The 16,801-nt window shown below is 34.8% G+C and overlaps 2 protein-coding genes and 1 pseudogene across 4 annotated transcripts; 1 reads left to right on the forward strand and 2 right to left on the reverse strand.

Moving 5' to 3' along the window:
* Window positions 1-4,177: 4,177 nt before the first annotated feature.
* Window positions 4,178-7,534, forward strand: LOC104705088 (metal transporter Nramp1). 2 transcript variants are annotated; one of them, XM_087459826.1, is made up of 13 exons: window positions 4,178-4,405; window positions 4,582-4,753; window positions 5,064-5,142; window positions 5,223-5,263; window positions 5,361-5,439; window positions 5,538-5,642; window positions 5,742-5,851; window positions 5,944-6,125; window positions 6,213-6,456; window positions 6,552-6,788; window positions 6,880-6,975; window positions 7,075-7,134; window positions 7,217-7,534. In XM_087459826.1, the coding sequence occupies exons 2-13, from the start codon at window positions 4,637-4,639 to the stop codon at window positions 7,232-7,234; spliced, it is 1,368 nt and encodes a 455-aa protein (XP_087315952.1). In that variant the 5' UTR covers window positions 4,178-4,405; window positions 4,582-4,636; the 3' UTR covers window positions 7,235-7,534. The 2 variants fall into 2 exon arrangements, with proteins under 2 accessions (XP_087315952.1, XP_087315951.1); XM_087459825.1 differs by having other exon boundaries at window positions 7,075-7,534.
* Window positions 7,535-8,121: 587 nt separating this feature from the next.
* LOC104703349 (cinnamoyl-CoA reductase 2) lies at window positions 8,122-10,234 on the reverse strand. Its single transcript, XM_010419357.3, has 4 exons — window positions 9,874-10,234; window positions 9,595-9,780; window positions 9,100-9,452; window positions 8,122-8,508 (listed from the first exon to the last, which is right to left on the reverse strand). Exons 1-4 carry the CDS (start codon window positions 10,144-10,146, stop codon window positions 8,322-8,324), a joined length of 999 nt encoding a protein of 332 aa, XP_010417659.1. The 5' UTR covers window positions 10,147-10,234; the 3' UTR covers window positions 8,122-8,321.
* Window positions 10,235-11,852: 1,618 nt separating this feature from the next.
* On the reverse strand, window positions 11,853-16,423 carry LOC104703350 (sister chromatid cohesion protein PDS5 homolog D-like; annotated as a pseudogene). Its single transcript, XR_015562582.1, has 14 exons — window positions 16,038-16,423; window positions 15,533-15,736; window positions 15,239-15,423; window positions 14,999-15,143; window positions 14,763-14,960; window positions 14,600-14,650; window positions 13,756-14,514; window positions 13,564-13,662; window positions 13,390-13,463; window positions 13,254-13,305; window positions 13,075-13,161; window positions 12,955-12,998; window positions 12,777-12,851; window positions 11,853-12,686 (listed from the first exon to the last, which is right to left on the reverse strand). The product of XR_015562582.1 is annotated as a sister chromatid cohesion protein PDS5 homolog D-like (transcript).
* Between the last annotated feature and the right edge of the window lie 378 nt (window positions 16,424-16,801).

Below are 16,801 nucleotides of genomic sequence, written 5' to 3' on the forward strand. Positions count from 1 at the left end.
ATGTAACTTTTGAATATTGTAATAAAATAACGGTATACTTATAATATTCAAAGTTTTTCAGTTTGTATAATACTATTCGTGGACATTAAAAGTTCGACTCTTTTTTTTGGTCGACATAAATTTGTTTAAAAAAATTGCTGAAATTTATTAGTATTCTTGGTTAGTTAAGCAGTAGGTCCATTAGAGAGAGATGCATTGAACTTAGTCCGATGGTTTCGATTTGGCTTTACGTTTTGTTTGTCACTTGTCTGTTTTGTTTTGTTGAAAAGAACTATTTTTTCTTTATGGTAGTCTTGGTAGATGGCCGACCAAAAACAAAAAAGGATTGTGCATGCACAATTCGGTTTTGTAGTGACTAAAATTATTCTCCTGATGAATTCATTGTAATAGTCTAAAAGATAAGTCAGTGCACGAACGTGCATCTAATAAATTACTATTATACGTAGTTTCATACTACTATTCCTATCAACATTTTTTCTCTCTCCACTGATGCAGTAATTAAAGTGTAAACTTTGACGAATATATATAATTCCACGTGTTTTAAATTGGAGATTGAACTTAAATCCTTTAACAAAAAAGAGATTGAACTTAAATCACAGAAAATAAAATTATATAAACCATCTAAATGACAACTATGGTGTAGTGTGTGAAACTTCGTCTTTTTAGTCGACGCGAGGGGTCGATATTTCATTCATTGCTTTGTTATAGCATCGTCCCTTAGTTTTATGTTGGAACCCATAATAAACCTAATTTTAATAGATTTGTGTAACATTACCGATATACCAGTCAAGAACATGTATCTAATTCTTATAAATCCACACTTTAATTTTCTCATAAAGAAAGAGTTCCTAATTATGCTTTCTAGGCTTGGCTTCAATTCTAATTTAAATTTATATATGTTTTTCTTGGTGTACGAAAACAATTGCCCTCTCTTTCTAATTCTCAGCAGTCAGCAATATGTTGTGGATATTTTTTAATACACATGTTTTTCTCCTTTTGCTTTCTATCGTTTCATGGTTTTCGACTAAATCTTGGTCTAACTATTGCACAACTCCTCAATCTTTTCAAAATTGGGGTACTGGGTGACTAAAATAAGGATAGAGCGTGTGTGGGTCACGGGGGTTATCTTCTCAATATGTAAAGCCCATAATTCATTTATTAGCTATTTGAACTAAACCCATTAAACCTCTCGTATTTCATATAAAGCCCAAAATTTAAAAGTCCTAAAAGAGTAGTAAGCACATACAATATCTCTATGTACATCGTCGACTGATTTCATGGACTCGAGATATTAACGGATACACATGGTCGACTAATTTAATGGACTCCCAGCTCCATATTTCTCACAGAGTCAAATTTTTCCGTTGACAAAAATAATAACCGAACGAAACCAACAAACTTATTAAATCCTCGATTACTTGATTCATTTATCAGATAACTTAAATGATTAAGAAATATATATTGGTAGGGTATACATTGTCACACCTATATAAGTAAATAACCTATGCATAATAATTTATAACAAACTGACGCAATCATTTCATATAACCCTGCACTCGTAGATTCTCCAAAAACGGTTTCTTAGACATATATTATATTACTGATTTGTCGCGATCATTTCATATATCCCTGCACCGGTAGATTCTCTAAATAGAAATTCAATGGACTACAATTAATATAGATAAGAACGTTGTATATGTACGTAAAGTAAGTCAACTTGACATAAATTATATAGCGAAAAATACACAATTGTGTCAGCTAGTTTTATCTTGACTGCTAAACAGTTCCTTATTTTATTCACTTTCGATTTCGAAACTGTAGTAGAAGACTTTAGCTGTGCAATCTTAATAATTTGATGCAATCAAAGAAGCTGCTTTTCTATTCTGCTTGATAAACGATGGCCGTAGATTGTGGGGGTCAAATTAACTAAACATTTGGCATATTCTCTCAAAACTGATGCTTCCGTTTTTGGGATATATATTAATTGCATGAAATCAATGGCTCATATCTTTTCGATCGTACGGCTAAAGGTATTAAAGCATCTTAGTCAACTAAAGAAACAGTGGGAAAAACAAAACAACAGTATTCCTTCCGTTTCCAAAATATATATAGAGATTCCGGTTCTTTATCATTTTTACGTAAAAGCTACTCTAATTTTTCTTATTCTTTTTAAACCTACTCTAATCACTTATCAACGAGACGAAAGAACCTATGGTGGTAATTCTTAGCTCGCCTAAATCTAATCATTGTTCAATGTGTGAAAAAGTCAGATTTCGTAACAAACTAAATCCGTAGCTCGAAATTAATTAAGGCATCTACAGTTTTTGTGTAGACATTTGTTTTGAATGGGAAGCCGAGAAAAGGCATTTTGCATGTGTGGATGAAACGTGATTATTTTGTCAATCAACCAGTTTTTTCTATACTACATGTTTTGAGTAAGTTAAAATAATAACAATCAAGTAGCGGAAAAAATTTATAAAATTTTCTCTTGATCCGCATACTACATAGAACCACGACAATATACATCTATATATATACATTTTTTTGAGACATTATAAATCCTGAAGTTATAATTTATTTACAAGTATGTCATTAACATTAAATAATTAATTTAATAAACAAATCAACTTTACTTATATTCAATTTTTTAAATAAAAACTAAGTGTTTTAAAAGGTAACAAACATAATTGCAAATGTATAAAAATTTTATTTCCTTATTTTATAAGGAGGTGAATGAAGAAGTTCACCCCGAGAAGTATTTTCATGAAAGTAAACCCGTGAATCCAAGTATTGTTTTTTACTTGATAAAAATTTGAAAAATTGATTTGATAAAAAGTGACTTTTAGCTTCACATATTATATTTTACTTTCATGGGTTTCGTATAATGAGTTTTTGCAGAGTAAAAATCTTTAAACATGTTGCGTGATCCGCCTAGCATGGGGGGTTTGGATTATAGAACCAACACTAAAACTATTAGTTTATTTCATATACTATAGATTTATAGTCCAGTTTGGAAAATTAACTCATAATTTATTTAGTACATGAACTATAAAATATTAAACATACTTCTTAATATTCCAAAAAAAAAAAAATTGTATCCACATAAAAAAATACACTAGCATACCATATAGACATGTGGAAAACAAAATTAAGTATTTTAAAATTTTATATTCTATCTAATAACAAATATAATGTAATTAGGTTCTAAATTGTATAAAACATAAGAAGAAAAAAAAACATTCTAAACAAAATTAGAAATTAATTAGATAAAAGTTAATTAATTGCGAATTTGAAAACTAAATATATTAAATATTATTTTTTAAATACAATAATTTATAATTTAGTAAAAACCTAGTATCAATTATGATGTCTCCTCCTCGTTTATTATTAATATTTTTTTGAAACAAAGCCAAAAAAACTGAAAATAGTAAGCTAATATCAATAAATTTATAAGTAATTTTACAAATACCTAAATTTATACATAATTTGTTAAGAAATATGCCCCCCCCCCCCCCCCAACCAAAAAAGGGATAGTTATTTATTAAAAATATGGTTCGGCAATCAAGATAAATTTTGGCAACAAAGCTACAAAATCCTAGTAATTTTAATTTGCTCAATGAGTTTAAACGAACACTGCAGAAAGAGGTATGGATAACTGAAAGTAGAACTGTACTATTTTACCAAATCCATGCTTCAACCGAATCTTTCTTTGATGTATCTCGATAAGAATAGAAACAAGAATGGTGTTGTTTTGATTAGGGACCAAAGAGAAAGCCGCCCAATTAAACATTTACAGAGAATCTACGAAAACACTGAAAGTGAATAGGACCCCACCCCTCGATCGAGTTGCTCAGATCCAATCCAATCGTCACTTACACACTCTTTGGACCCACACCCCTCATCAATTTGTTCCTTTCCTACTTTTCAACATCCTCTTTTGTTTATTACTACTAGCTAGTTTGCCCAGTAGTATCATAATCTTTTTACGTTCATTTTATTATTATAAATTAATCTATTAATTAAAGAGCTTAATCGGCTATATCAACAATAATATCCGGTTCGATTTGGTTTATATTTACTATTTGCTGGAAAAAATTTCCCACGAGTTTTAAACTTGGAATATTCTACGAAATTTTTTATTTGTCCTACATCTCTTTTATCGGATTGGATCATATGCATATCTTTGATAAATAAAAAAAGAAAAAAATCGAGAAAGAAAGAACACTTAAGACAAAAAAAAAAAAAGGCTTTAAATGTACTTTGAGGACCCAACAGAACACACTTCATCGTCTTGTCACAACCTTTGAACTTGCTTTTTCTGAGATCTCTCTCACTTTTTCGTTCTCCTGCTACTACGCTTCTTTTACTCTCTGTTTTTTTTGTTTTTTTCTACTGAGATTCCGAGGTACGTACAAAGGATCCTTTTTATTTATTTTTTTAATAACATTAAAAAAAACCCTTTTTTCTCGGTTACAATTAAATTAACATGCTGTATAATTAAAATCCACCTATAGAGTCTATAGCTATCTTCTCCCCAAAAAACCGCATCCCTTATATATATATATATGGTTATTGTTGTAGTTTATTTATGCTAACTAAAGAGAGAGAGAGAGATTAGGAAGAGAGACGGACGGCTATGGCGGCTACAGAATCTGGACGGTCTCAATTCATTTCGAGTCCCGGCGGTAACAGAAGCTTCTCCAACTCTCCACTCATCGAGAACTCTGATTCCAATCAGATTATCGTCTCTGAGGTTTGTTTTTTTTTTCTTTCTTGTTGATGAATTTATAATCTCAAGATTTTAGCTTATGAATAAAATCTGTTTAATGGATTTCGCTTAAACCCTTGATTAAATCTTAATTTTGTTTTACCTTGGAAAAAAAACTCGCTTGATTATTAAGTACTGTAGTAATTAATCAAACTAAGTAGCAGTTTCTGAGTCAAGAAATCGCTGTCAGAGTCAACATATCAGACTATTAAAATTAAAACAGAGAATCTTGATTTTTCTTGGTATCTCATTGGTTTCAAAAATAATATGAGATTTGTTTTATTTGTGAATGCAGAAGAAGAGCTGGAAGAATTTTTTTGCTTACTTAGGCCCTGGTTTTCTCGTTTCAATCGCATATATTGACCCTGGAAATTGTAAGTTCTCACCTTCTTTTTTTTTTTTTTTTGGTAAGTTTTAGGTTATTAATGCTTTGTTCTTCTTCTTGTGTTTGCAGTTGAGACTGATCTGCAATCTGGAGCACAATACAAGTATGAGGTGCGTTCCTACTCTCTGTAATTTTTTTTTTTTACTTTTACCTGTTAGTTACTTTTCGATATGAACATTCTTGATTTCTTTGTAAAAAAAAAAACAGTTACTTTGGATCATATTGGTGGCTTCGTGTGCGGCTTTGGTGATTCAATCTCTGGCTGCTAATCTTGGTGTTGTTACAGGTTTAAGTCTTTCAACCACAATAAGTTTACTCTTTTTTTTTTTTTTTTTTTTGATGACCCAGTTTTTCTAAATTCCACCTAAATACATGATCTCATAGGAAAACATTTAGCTGAGCAATGTAGAGCTGAGTACTCCAAAGTTCCAAACTTTCTGTTATGGGTCGTTGCAGAAATTGCAGTTGTAGCTTGTGACATACCTGAAGGTTCTTTACTCTTTTAGTGTGAAATCTTTCTACTTTTTCTCTAATCTTTATGTTTATACTAATATTCTCATATAAATGGTTTCCTTTTTATAAATACAGTGATTGGAACAGCTTTTGCTCTGAACATGCTCTTTAGCATACCGGTGTGGATCGGTGTTCTCCTGACTGGCTTGAGTACGCTGATTCTTCTTGCTCTTCAAAAATACGGGGTATTAGTTTTGACTCTTTTGGCAGATCATTTTCATTCCATGGTCCTTTTCGCTGTGTGTGTGGTTAACTCTTATGGTTGGAATCTACACAGGTGAGGAAGTTGGAGTTCTTGATTGCATTTCTTGTGTTCACAATTGCTATATGCTTCTTCGTTGAGCTCCATTACTCAAAGCCAGACCCTGGAGAAGTCCTACATGGTCTCTTCGTTCCTCAACTTAAAGGAAACGGCGCAACTGGTCTCGCTATCTCTTTGCTCGGAGCCATGGTTATGCCGTAAGCTCTCCTCACTCTCTCGCCACCCTATTCATCATCAGATTTTTCTTTTTGATAAATGTTCTGACACCGTTTCGTTTTGCGCAGGCATAATCTTTTCCTCCACTCGGCCTTGGTTCTATCCAGAAAAATCCCTCGTTCTGCTTCTGGAATCAAGGAAGCTTGCAGGTTCTACTTGATAGAAAGCGGCTTGGCTCTAATGGTGGCCTTTCTCATAAACGTCTCTGTAATATCAGTAAGTGGTGCTGTTTGTAATGCCCCCAACTTGAGCTCCGAAGATCGAGCTAACTGTGAGGAGTTGGACTTGAACAAGGCATCGTTTCTGCTACGGGTAAAGAAGTGCTTGCGGCTTGCTGCTTAATTTTGTTTCTTTCCATAATATTTCAGAACATTTTAAGTAACTTTCCTTCCTCTGTTTTCAAACAGAACGTCGTGGGGAAATGGAGCTCAAAGCTGTTTGCGATCGCGCTTCTTGCTTCCGGTCAGAGCTCGACGATAACCGGAACTTATGCTGGACAATACGTAATGCAGGGCTTTCTTGATCTACGACTCGAGCCATGGCTCAGAAACTTACTAACAAGATGCTTAGCTATAATCCCGAGTCTGATTGTTGCTCTCATTGGCGGTTCAGCTGGAGCCGGAAAGTTAATCATCATTGCCTCGGTACCAACATTATTTATATCTCTAATCATGATGTTTATATATGACTTACTACACCAAATCAGATCCACTAATATGATAAATCTTAAAACAGATGATCTTGTCTTTTGAGCTCCCATTCGCGCTGGTTCCTCTCCTCAAATTTACTAGCTGCAAAACCAAGATGGGTTCACACGTCAACCCAAAGGCGGTATGTTACTACTATAGAAACACATTTTCATTTATCCAAAGAAAAAATATGAAAACCCCTCATCGATCTCTGATGTCATAATGTTCTCTTTCTTGACAGATAACAGCTTTGACTTGGGTCATTGGTGGTTTAATCATGGGGATCAACATATACTATCTAGTAAGCAGTTTCATCAAGCTACTTATCCATAGTCATATGAAGCTTGGCCTCGTTATATTCTGTGGAATTCTTGGGTTCGCAGGCATTGCTATTTATTTAGCCTCCATAGGTTACCTAGTCTTCCGGAAAAACAAAGAAGCCACTCCTCTTCTTTCCTCAAGAAACTCACAACATGTGGAGACACTTCCAAGAGAAGACATTGTCAACATGCAGTTACCTAATAGAGTGTCTACGTCTGATGTTGATTGATTCCAATAACATTAGACCCAAACCAACGAGTTCACTAATCAGACCCTAATAAGAATCGGTTTGTGTCTCTTTTTCTTTAATCAGATTTTCCTAGGAACAACTTTGTCTTCTAATAACACATCGGATAATAAAACCATTGCTTCCATCATCATATCATACGCATGAGCAACATACTCTCAACTACAAACAACAAAACGAAAAATATATATTTAAGATCTTATCTAATAAAGTATGTTTTCTACAAAAACCAATCTCTTGCCATGTGTTTCATAATCTTTTGACATGTATATTAAGAATCTATTTTAGAGAGAAAACAACTATACAGTTCTTCTGTTTCATAAATTAAAGATTTGAAAGTAAAATTTTATTTCACAAAGAGTGTCATTTATATTTCCAGTACACAATTTCACACAGAGTGTCATTTCATGTCATTTTTAGTTGTTGCTTTAATCAGATTCTCGTAGCAACAACCTTATAATAACACATCAGATAGTAAAACCATTGCTACCGTTATGATACTCATGAGCAACATACTCTCAATTACAACCTAAAAAACAATCAGCTATATATATAATTATTTAAGATTAAACAATAATTAGACCCATACCAAAGTTCACAAAGACTTTTCGATAGTACTAGTGGAAAGGTGTTTCGACCTTATACGAGTCGGTTTGTATATTTTCTAATTTTTTATCGATCTCACAGGAACCAAATTATATATGTATTTAATACATCAGATGATAAAACCATCGCTTCCATTACCATATGATACATATGCTTAACATATTCTCAATTACAACCAAAGAAAAAAAGAACAATCAGCTATATAAAATGATATAAGATTAAACAATAATTTAGTCAAATCAAACGTACGTATATTACTTTCGAATAAAGCTTTTTATGTGGGTATGATCAGATTCTAAGGTCGTGATCGTGTTCTAAGATTCGATTATGACTTCGTTTTGGTTCGATTCTTGAGGAAGAGGAAGATGACCTTTCTCTTGCAAGCTCTTGACAGATTCATATAGAGAATTCTTAATGGGTTTAAATTCCAAGCCTAAGTCTTTTATCTTTTGGGTAGTAAACTTGTATGGCTTCGCCCTCGGATTCTTCTCGTCGGAACACCTAATCACATCAAAACACACAACATGTTAATAAGAATACGAAATTTGGACATGATTTCTTGTATATCACTGTAAAGTAACGTATTAATTATTAGACTACCTAAAGGAGACACAAGTCATAAAACTAGTGACCAAACATTGAAGTAGGTGAAGAAAAAACATTCACACTCCGGCGTGTTTGTCTTATGGAATTTGACCCTTAGCAAGACGACACTTTTTATGATTTTTTGTACACACACATACCCAAATACGTGTTAGATCTTAACGTCAGCAGTAGGTGAGAGATGACATGTATTTTGTGATGTTGAGAGTTAGTACACAGCATGACACCAATCTCACCACAACCACACAAGTGCTAGCTTATATATATCTGGGAAATGGGACAACAGTCATAATAATACCAAATACCACCACTCATGTCCCTTTTATCCTAACTAATTATAAATATAGTTTTGAATAAATAGATACGTTCAAGTAATTGTGGTGTATCTGTAAATCCAAGGTTTGTATTTATTGGATCGACTAAATTAATCGTGTTGACTTTGATATAATTTTAGCCAAAGTGTTCTCAAAGAGACAAACGTTGACTTACTTGGTGGGAAGTGGATACTCCGGGAAGAATTTAGCCAGAATCTCAACAACCTCGCCGCGGTGAAGCGCGGTATCGGCAAGGATGTAACGGCCTGAGGCGGAGGGTGCTTCGTAGACCATAACATGGCCTAGTGCCACGTCACGGACGTCCACATAGACCTGAGTCAAGTTAGCGTAAGTCTTTGCTGAGCCGGTGAGGTACTTGAGGATATGGACTAGACTAGCGTTCACAGCTGACTGGAGCGGTGGTCCAAGAACTAGAACCGGGTTTAGCACCACCAAGTCCACACCTTTAGCCTTCGCCATCTCCCATGCAGATTGTTCCGCCAACATCTTCCCGTAGCAATACCAGTTCTAAGAAAAGATAAATTTAGAATTATATCGATCAGCATATGGTAGAAGAACAATGGTCTCATCTCTGAAACTAAGCGGCGTATACAGTGCTAATTGCTAAACCTACAAGAAAAATTATATATATCTTAACAAAGAAATATACCTTTGTGTTTTTGCAGAAATCGAGATCACTCCAGCAATTTTCATCGACTATGGCTTCAGGGCCACGGTTAGGGTTCATGTAAACCGCACCAATTGATGACGTGAACACCACGCGTTTGACCTTGGCTTTAGCAGCCGCGTCGATCACGAACTTAGCTCCGTTCACCGCCGGCTCCAACATTGTCGCCTAATTAGGTCAACATTAATTTTTTAAAAAAACTTAAAATTAGGAAGACAGAGCAATACAACTCCTCTGTTCACAAAATTAGTAGTTACTTACGGGATCGTCGGTCATGGGAGAAGCGGTGTGGAAAACGCCATCGCAGCCGTCGATTGTGGCACATAGAGCCTCGTAGTCGAGAAGGTCTGCACTGTGAAGAGTAAGTCTTTCTTTGGCTCCTTCAAGCTCTCTGAGATGATTGTTCTTGGGATCAGATGGGTTCCTTACGGTTCCTCTAACGGTGTAGCCTCTCTCTAAGAGTAACTTAACGATCCACGAAGCAATGTAGCCGCCGGCTCCGGTGACGCAGACGAGTTTCCCGTCGATAGGCATTTTTTTTTTCTTCTTCTTAAGGAGCAAAGCCTCTGAATTGAATGGTCTTGAAAGGGCTATAGAGATTAGCTAGAATGAGTTATGATGTGTCGTTTGAGGAGAGATTTGTGATTTGTATTTATAGAGAGACTGACTACTTAAGAAGTTACCGGCTTTTTCCCTTTAATTACTGGACCGTGTTTCACCGAACCATGGTAAAGAGTTGGTGAGTCTAAATATGATAATAAATTAATATATATTTGAAAGAAAAAAAACTAACAAACAGAAAAACTTAGACTAACATATATTTTTGCTCTGATTTATTCAAAGAGTGTGGGTTTGGTGAAAATGAAGAATTATTGGGATTAATATTTTAATTTAATTTTATCTTATAACACTAGAGAAGTACATTAGTTTCTAAGTTTCAGGTGATCATAAGTGTAAATGCATTAAAAACCCAAACAAAATGGTCAAGTAAAGGTGTTGTGAATCTGACTTTTACATCTTACTCTGCATTAATGGTTTAACCTTTAAAACTTTGATACGAAATTGCTAAAAAAATGTTAACAACAAAAGAAACAAATTTTCTAGATAACTAATAAGAAAAGAAAAAACTCAGAAAAGGGTTTCTCTTAAAAAATTTCTAACTCATAAGTTCATATATAATTCAAACTATATGGAGTTCTAGAAGACCTTGATTAAAAATGTAGTAATCGTACGTACGCTCTTTTAAGATCTACTACACAAATGACAAATCTATGAACAATGCTTTTTAATTTGTTAATTTGTTTCTCCTTGGTATCATTATCTTATTTTAAAATATGTATTATAATATATTCCATAAAACCTCTTTAAAAAACAACAATTGGTGAGTAGTTGAGAAGATTGACCTTGACTTTAAAATCTAGGCCCCAACTTTTATTTGCTAATTAGGAAAGTTCCCCTGAACCTATCTAAATATATCCACTGTATAATTTCAAATTGTTAACCAAGATTAAATTGATGTGTATAATCATGATAAAGAGATTCGTATAAATCTTGTTTTTCAACAACATTAAGTACATCATTCTTGACCATTACATTTTGTATATGCCTTTTGAAATTTTTGAAAGATAAAAGTAAATTATTCTCTAAGTCTTGTTAAAATATATTAAAAAAACTATATTCTGTTTAGCATACATTCATGTATATTATTTTTAAAAACTAGATTGGCCGATAAGTATAAAGTATAAACCAAGAGGTCCAAGACAGATCTTAACAAATGAGAGGAGTCAAACCAATCATATAAGTTATTGCTGATTTATGTAGTTTGTTGTATTTTCTTTGCAATGTCTTTCTTTTAAGCTATCTTTGAACAATATTTCAAGTTAATACATCCATCATTGGGTTTAACAAGAATAAGAAGGATATGATAATTATGTTCCAAGTCAATTATGATTCAAGTAAAAAAAATTGTGACAACTGACTTAAGAATTAGTTGAGTTAGTTAACTTATTTATTAGTATTACCTTTTTTCCTTTTTCAGAAAATCTGGACAAGAATAGAGTCTCTCATTCACGCGGTCCAGTCCAAGATGGTTGAATGTAATTGTACAAATAAATATAAGACAAATTCCAAGTGGTTTCTCTATCAGTTCAGAATTCAAAGTCGCACATGGTAAATGATTTTGTAACCGACGGAGAAACGTGGCACAAAACCATGATAGTGACTTCTAATAAGTACAACAATGTCACAAACTCTCAAGAAACTTTATTAGACACAAACACAAACAAAGTGATGTCATCTCAAACTAGTTTGTGGTATAATAATATAACAATCTACAAAGAAAGAAAAGACCAAAGAGTCTAAGCAGAAAGAATCTTTCTGAAATGGTTTTTTGATTACAATGTCCTAACTGTATAACTCTCGTTCATGACTCTTTCTCTTCATCTTCTTCTTTCTCAATCTCTGAAAAGCTTGTGCTTGCCCCTTTCTCATCAACCTCTTCTCTCTCTTCTTCTTCTTTCTCAATCTCTGAAAAGCTTGTGCTTGCCCCTTTCTCATCAACCTCTTCTCTCTCTTCCTCTTCTTTCTCAATCTCTGAAAAGCTTGTGTTTGCCCCTTTCTCATCAACCTCCTCTCTCTCTTCTTCTTCTTCTTCTTCATCATCTTCTTCTTCTTCTTCTTCTTCTTCTTCCGCTTCTTCTTCTTCTTCTTCCGCTTCTACTTCATCATCCATATCATCTGTTTCTCTCCATTTCGGCTCTTCTTCTGACTCTGTGTCCTCGCTCTCACTCTCAATCTCTGGATTTGCGAATTGTTTCTCTTCTTCCTTAGCTTCAGCTTCTACACCTTTGTGTTCGGATTGTTCTTGCTTCTCGCTACAATCATCTTCGTATTCCTGCTCTTCTCTTCTGTCAGATTCAGATTCTAGACTCACTTCCTCCTCTTCTGCTGTTCTGTCAGTTTCAGCATTCAACTCTCTCAACGATCTTAGATTCTTTCCTTCTCTTGATTTCTCAACTTGTTTCTTCAACTTTTTGCCAGTTTCCTTCTTCATATGAAATGTTCTTCTGGAGGATCTATCACCATAAATTTACAAAGCCAATTTCACTCAACAAATCATACAAAATTCATATAAACAATGACCTGAGTTCTAGTAAATTCTCAACCTTACACCTGAGGAACTAGTCGGTTCCACAGACAATGCCACGTTTTTGCTTTTCTTGACTCTCTGCCTCTGCAGTCTGCAACATCATTAAGAACCGGAAAAGGCTGTTGCTTTTAAAGACCGTAAGAGATTAATATTGCAACTTTACAGAGATCATAGTAATGAACCGCTTTACTCACATGTCAGATAAAGGAATGGACTCTGGCAGATCAACCTCCTTATCCTGCTGATTGATTGTGTGGAAATCATTAAGCACGGCAAACACGATTTATTCCGAAACAAAAAGAATAAACGTGTACCTCATCGTCAATAATGTGATCCTCTAGTAACTCCCAGCGTTCTTCAATGAGATTAAGCTCTTCTGAATCTCCATCAGAATATATTACCTGTAATTAGTGGGGCAACAAACATTCCATTCCACATGAATCAACTAAGAGGAGGAACATAATTGCATAGTAGATCAGATGGATTCTCTCACCCGATGCATCTTCTTGCGAGTACAATAAGAATCTACGACGCCTTCATAAAAACTGCACAGTGCAATACCATCAACGGAAAAGCAAAAGATTACAGAACACTTGGAAATAAAAACCTTAAGTTTCCAGTATACTTACGTCTTGTCGAGTGGCCACCAGATATTAACTCTCTTACCAACCAAATCCTCACCAAAGCCATTTGTATCAGACTCCTGAAAAGAAAAGATGGAAATCCATATATCACATGGTAACAGATAGGTGGCAATCAATGGCTAATAATGGGGAGAGAAGGTGGTAAAGCTTATTCTATACCACTTCTTTTCTCGCTGTTCGCCTCCTTGTCGGATGGCTCTTTGGAGTTTCTTCAGATTCGTCTGACAATTTTCTAGCTGCAACTTGAGAAACCATCTTCTGCACAGTTGATACAAACGAGAAATTCAACACAACATTTAACAGTATCATTTATTTTGACAGAAAAAAATCTATGATCGTCTTGTTTTCGACCTTTCTCTTTGATGACTGTGGAACAGGAGTGTCTAGGGATGCACGTTCTAAATTCTTTCTCTTAGCATCCGAGCGAACTGATAATCTCTTTCCACTGGAATTTAGAATCTTAGCTTCAACAATTGGACTCTTTTGAGCCGTTTTCTGACTTTTCTGTAGACCATTTTGGGACCTAATCTTTTTGCTGGAGTTTCCAATCTTTCTGTCATCTTCCTCTTGGTTTGATTCCTTTTTAGGAGGCTCTTCATCCCGGAAGCAGGATGCCAATTTCTTCAATCTCGGTGAAGAAAGAGAATCAGAATCATAATCATAATCACTCTCATCCACCTTAACCCGGCTTCGTTTAAGTGAACCCGTCAGAGACCTACTAGTGGCTGGGGAAGTTTCTTTAAGCAGGGGTGTTTTCCTAGCAGCCACCTTTCCAAGTGATGATTCTCCCCCAGATCGTTTTTTCTGGATCTTTCTGTTTGAAGACGTCTTGAAAGGATCTCTTTTTCCGGAAAGCCAAGAAATGTCATAATCCTCAGGATTCATCAAAGAATTGGGTTTCCGTCCTCTCTTCCCTGTAATTCCTAACTCTGTTTCTGCATCTGTACTTTCAGACCGCACTTGCTTCAGACTATGTTTCAACAAACTAGAATTGTTTCCATTTCTAAATTTGTCCTTTTCATTGATTCGTCGGGTTTCACCTCTTGCAGGTCTCTTTGAACTACTTTTAGAAAGATTCTCCTTGCGAGAATGCCCCAAACCCAATTTCTCCTAGATCAAGCTATTTGGTTAAACAACACTACTGAAAGATGCTGAAACTCTTCAAACAAATAAACAAGCTCGTCAAATATAATACCTCTAGTGAACCACTTGTGGTTACTCGTCTCTCCAACATCGTTTCAGCTGCCTGAACCATGAAAAAGATTAGCTTGTAACGTATAGAATATGAGATTTCAAGATTTGACCATATAAGAACTCAATCCACCATCAAAACACAGAGCTCAGGGTATCAAGAATACCTCATTTTCTTTGGTGTTAACTACATTTTGGACTTCAGTAGTGTCAAAAATACTCTGGCATATGGACGAAACTACTGGAGAATACATATCCAAGCTGGTCCCTGTAGAGTTCAAAGCTTCGATGATGTATGGTTTAAGTTTACGTGCACATCTACTAAGAACCTTCTCCGCAAGACTCCCAGACATTGGTGAAACATTCTAAAACATGAAAAGAAGACAAAATCAACCCAAGTTACTTGACTGCAAGATAATTTAACTTGAAAGAGGAAGAAACCTTAACTTCCTGTATGAAGCAGATTCGTGGATACTTCGTCGATTTCATCAATTATTGTAATCATTATCATTTCCATTGACGAAAACACCACTTGAGGATGAGCAGGTCTATTAGATGGCACACCAAAACGACATTCAGTCTATGATCTAAGACTTTCTCAAGTATTGTAAATAAGGGTTTGTATTGACTTTATCTAATCTACCTTATGATTTTCAAGAACTTCTGAAACATAAGTAGAATGAGGTCATAGCATTCCAAGTCCAACATCACCAAGCATGATCTGACCTTTGCAACATTATCAAGAACAGACACTGCTTTCCTGTAACTGCGAGAGGACGACGCATCAGCTAGTTTCTCGAAAGCTTCAATAGTCAACCTGAAGATATCCTGTAATAATAATACCAAAGAAGTGGAATCCAACAGAGCATTACAGAGAGTGAGGGAGATGAAACTGAATACTACAGTGTTAACAGGAATTTGATTTGTTTATTATTACCTTCATTCGATCATCACTGTAAGGAGCTTCTGGGGCAGTAATCCTCACAATTTCGGTTAAGCAGGACAGAACTGAAACCCTGACATCAGAATCAGGATGGCTTAAAAGGTCAACCGATACCAAAGCACTCTTCGATGGCATAAGGGCGCTTTGCATTGACAAGGGTGGATCCTGGTCCACATTCCTAAGCAGAGACTCAGTTTCCTACGCCAGAGAAATTGAATTAGAAGATCCAACAGAAGCTTGAAATAAAAAAAGGATTCGCCTTTAACCCAAATCAACAAGTTCTAAATCCCAAAGAAAACGAAACGAATTCACCAAAAAGCAACAAGATTTGACAAAACATTTAACTAAAACCAACAATACAGCTTCCCTTATCGGCAAGAAAGAGAAACCCTAATCACATTTCGTGAATCCAACCTAGCAGGGATCTTTTTATAAGCAAAAGCAACGATTTTGGTGTGAAGAAGAATCAAAGAGAAACTGGTGAGAAGAGAATTAGTACATCGAGAAGAGTAAGAAGCTCGCCAGTTGAAGGAGGGCTAAGAAGATTCTTGCCAGCATCGATGAGTGCTTTCGAGAGATCGTCCAATCCAACAATAATAGTCATTCCCTTCTTCTTCTTCTTCCCCAAAAATTCTCAAACTTCGAAACCCTAAAAAAACGTAATCAAACCCCCCCCCCCCCCCCCCCCCCCAAAAAAAAAAAAAAAAAAAAAAACCTAAGGGTCAGAACTCAGAGCCAAGAAAAGAAGAGAGCTTTCGGGTGATTCTGATGTTAAGCGGTGTGGTTAAACATGCAAAAATTCACTTATATATATATATATTACTACTACTAATTTACAAAATTAGAATCATCTCAGACTGGTTAAAAACCAAAAACAAATAAGGCAAAGTGGTACCGATTCAATAAGCGACACCAATTATAGAAATTTAGGTTTTTTTTTTTTTTTTTTTTTGGTCTATTCTTCTTTGATTTTGTCAGTGAACATCTGTAGATTATGTTGAATCATAAAATTTGTTTCCATAATTGTTCTTTATTTTGTTTTAGACATTTGCACAGATTCGGAGGAATTATATTTTACTGGTAAATTAAAAAAATATTGAAAAGTTGAAGAAACTTGAGAAGAAGAGGGAAGCAGAGTCATAAAAACTGTTAAATGTATACTATTATTCATTAATCAAAATTTTTTTTTATTTACTTTTGATAAAAATAAAACATATGTTCCCGACTTCTTATCGTGAAAGTTTTAAGATCACTTTTCTTAGT

The sequence above is a fragment of the Camelina sativa genome, chromosome 7, assembly GCF_030686135.1.
Source record: "Camelina sativa cultivar CO46 ecotype springtype chromosome 7, ASM3068613v1".
NCBI classification, from domain to species: domain Eukaryota; kingdom Viridiplantae; phylum Streptophyta; class Magnoliopsida; order Brassicales; family Brassicaceae; genus Camelina; species Camelina sativa.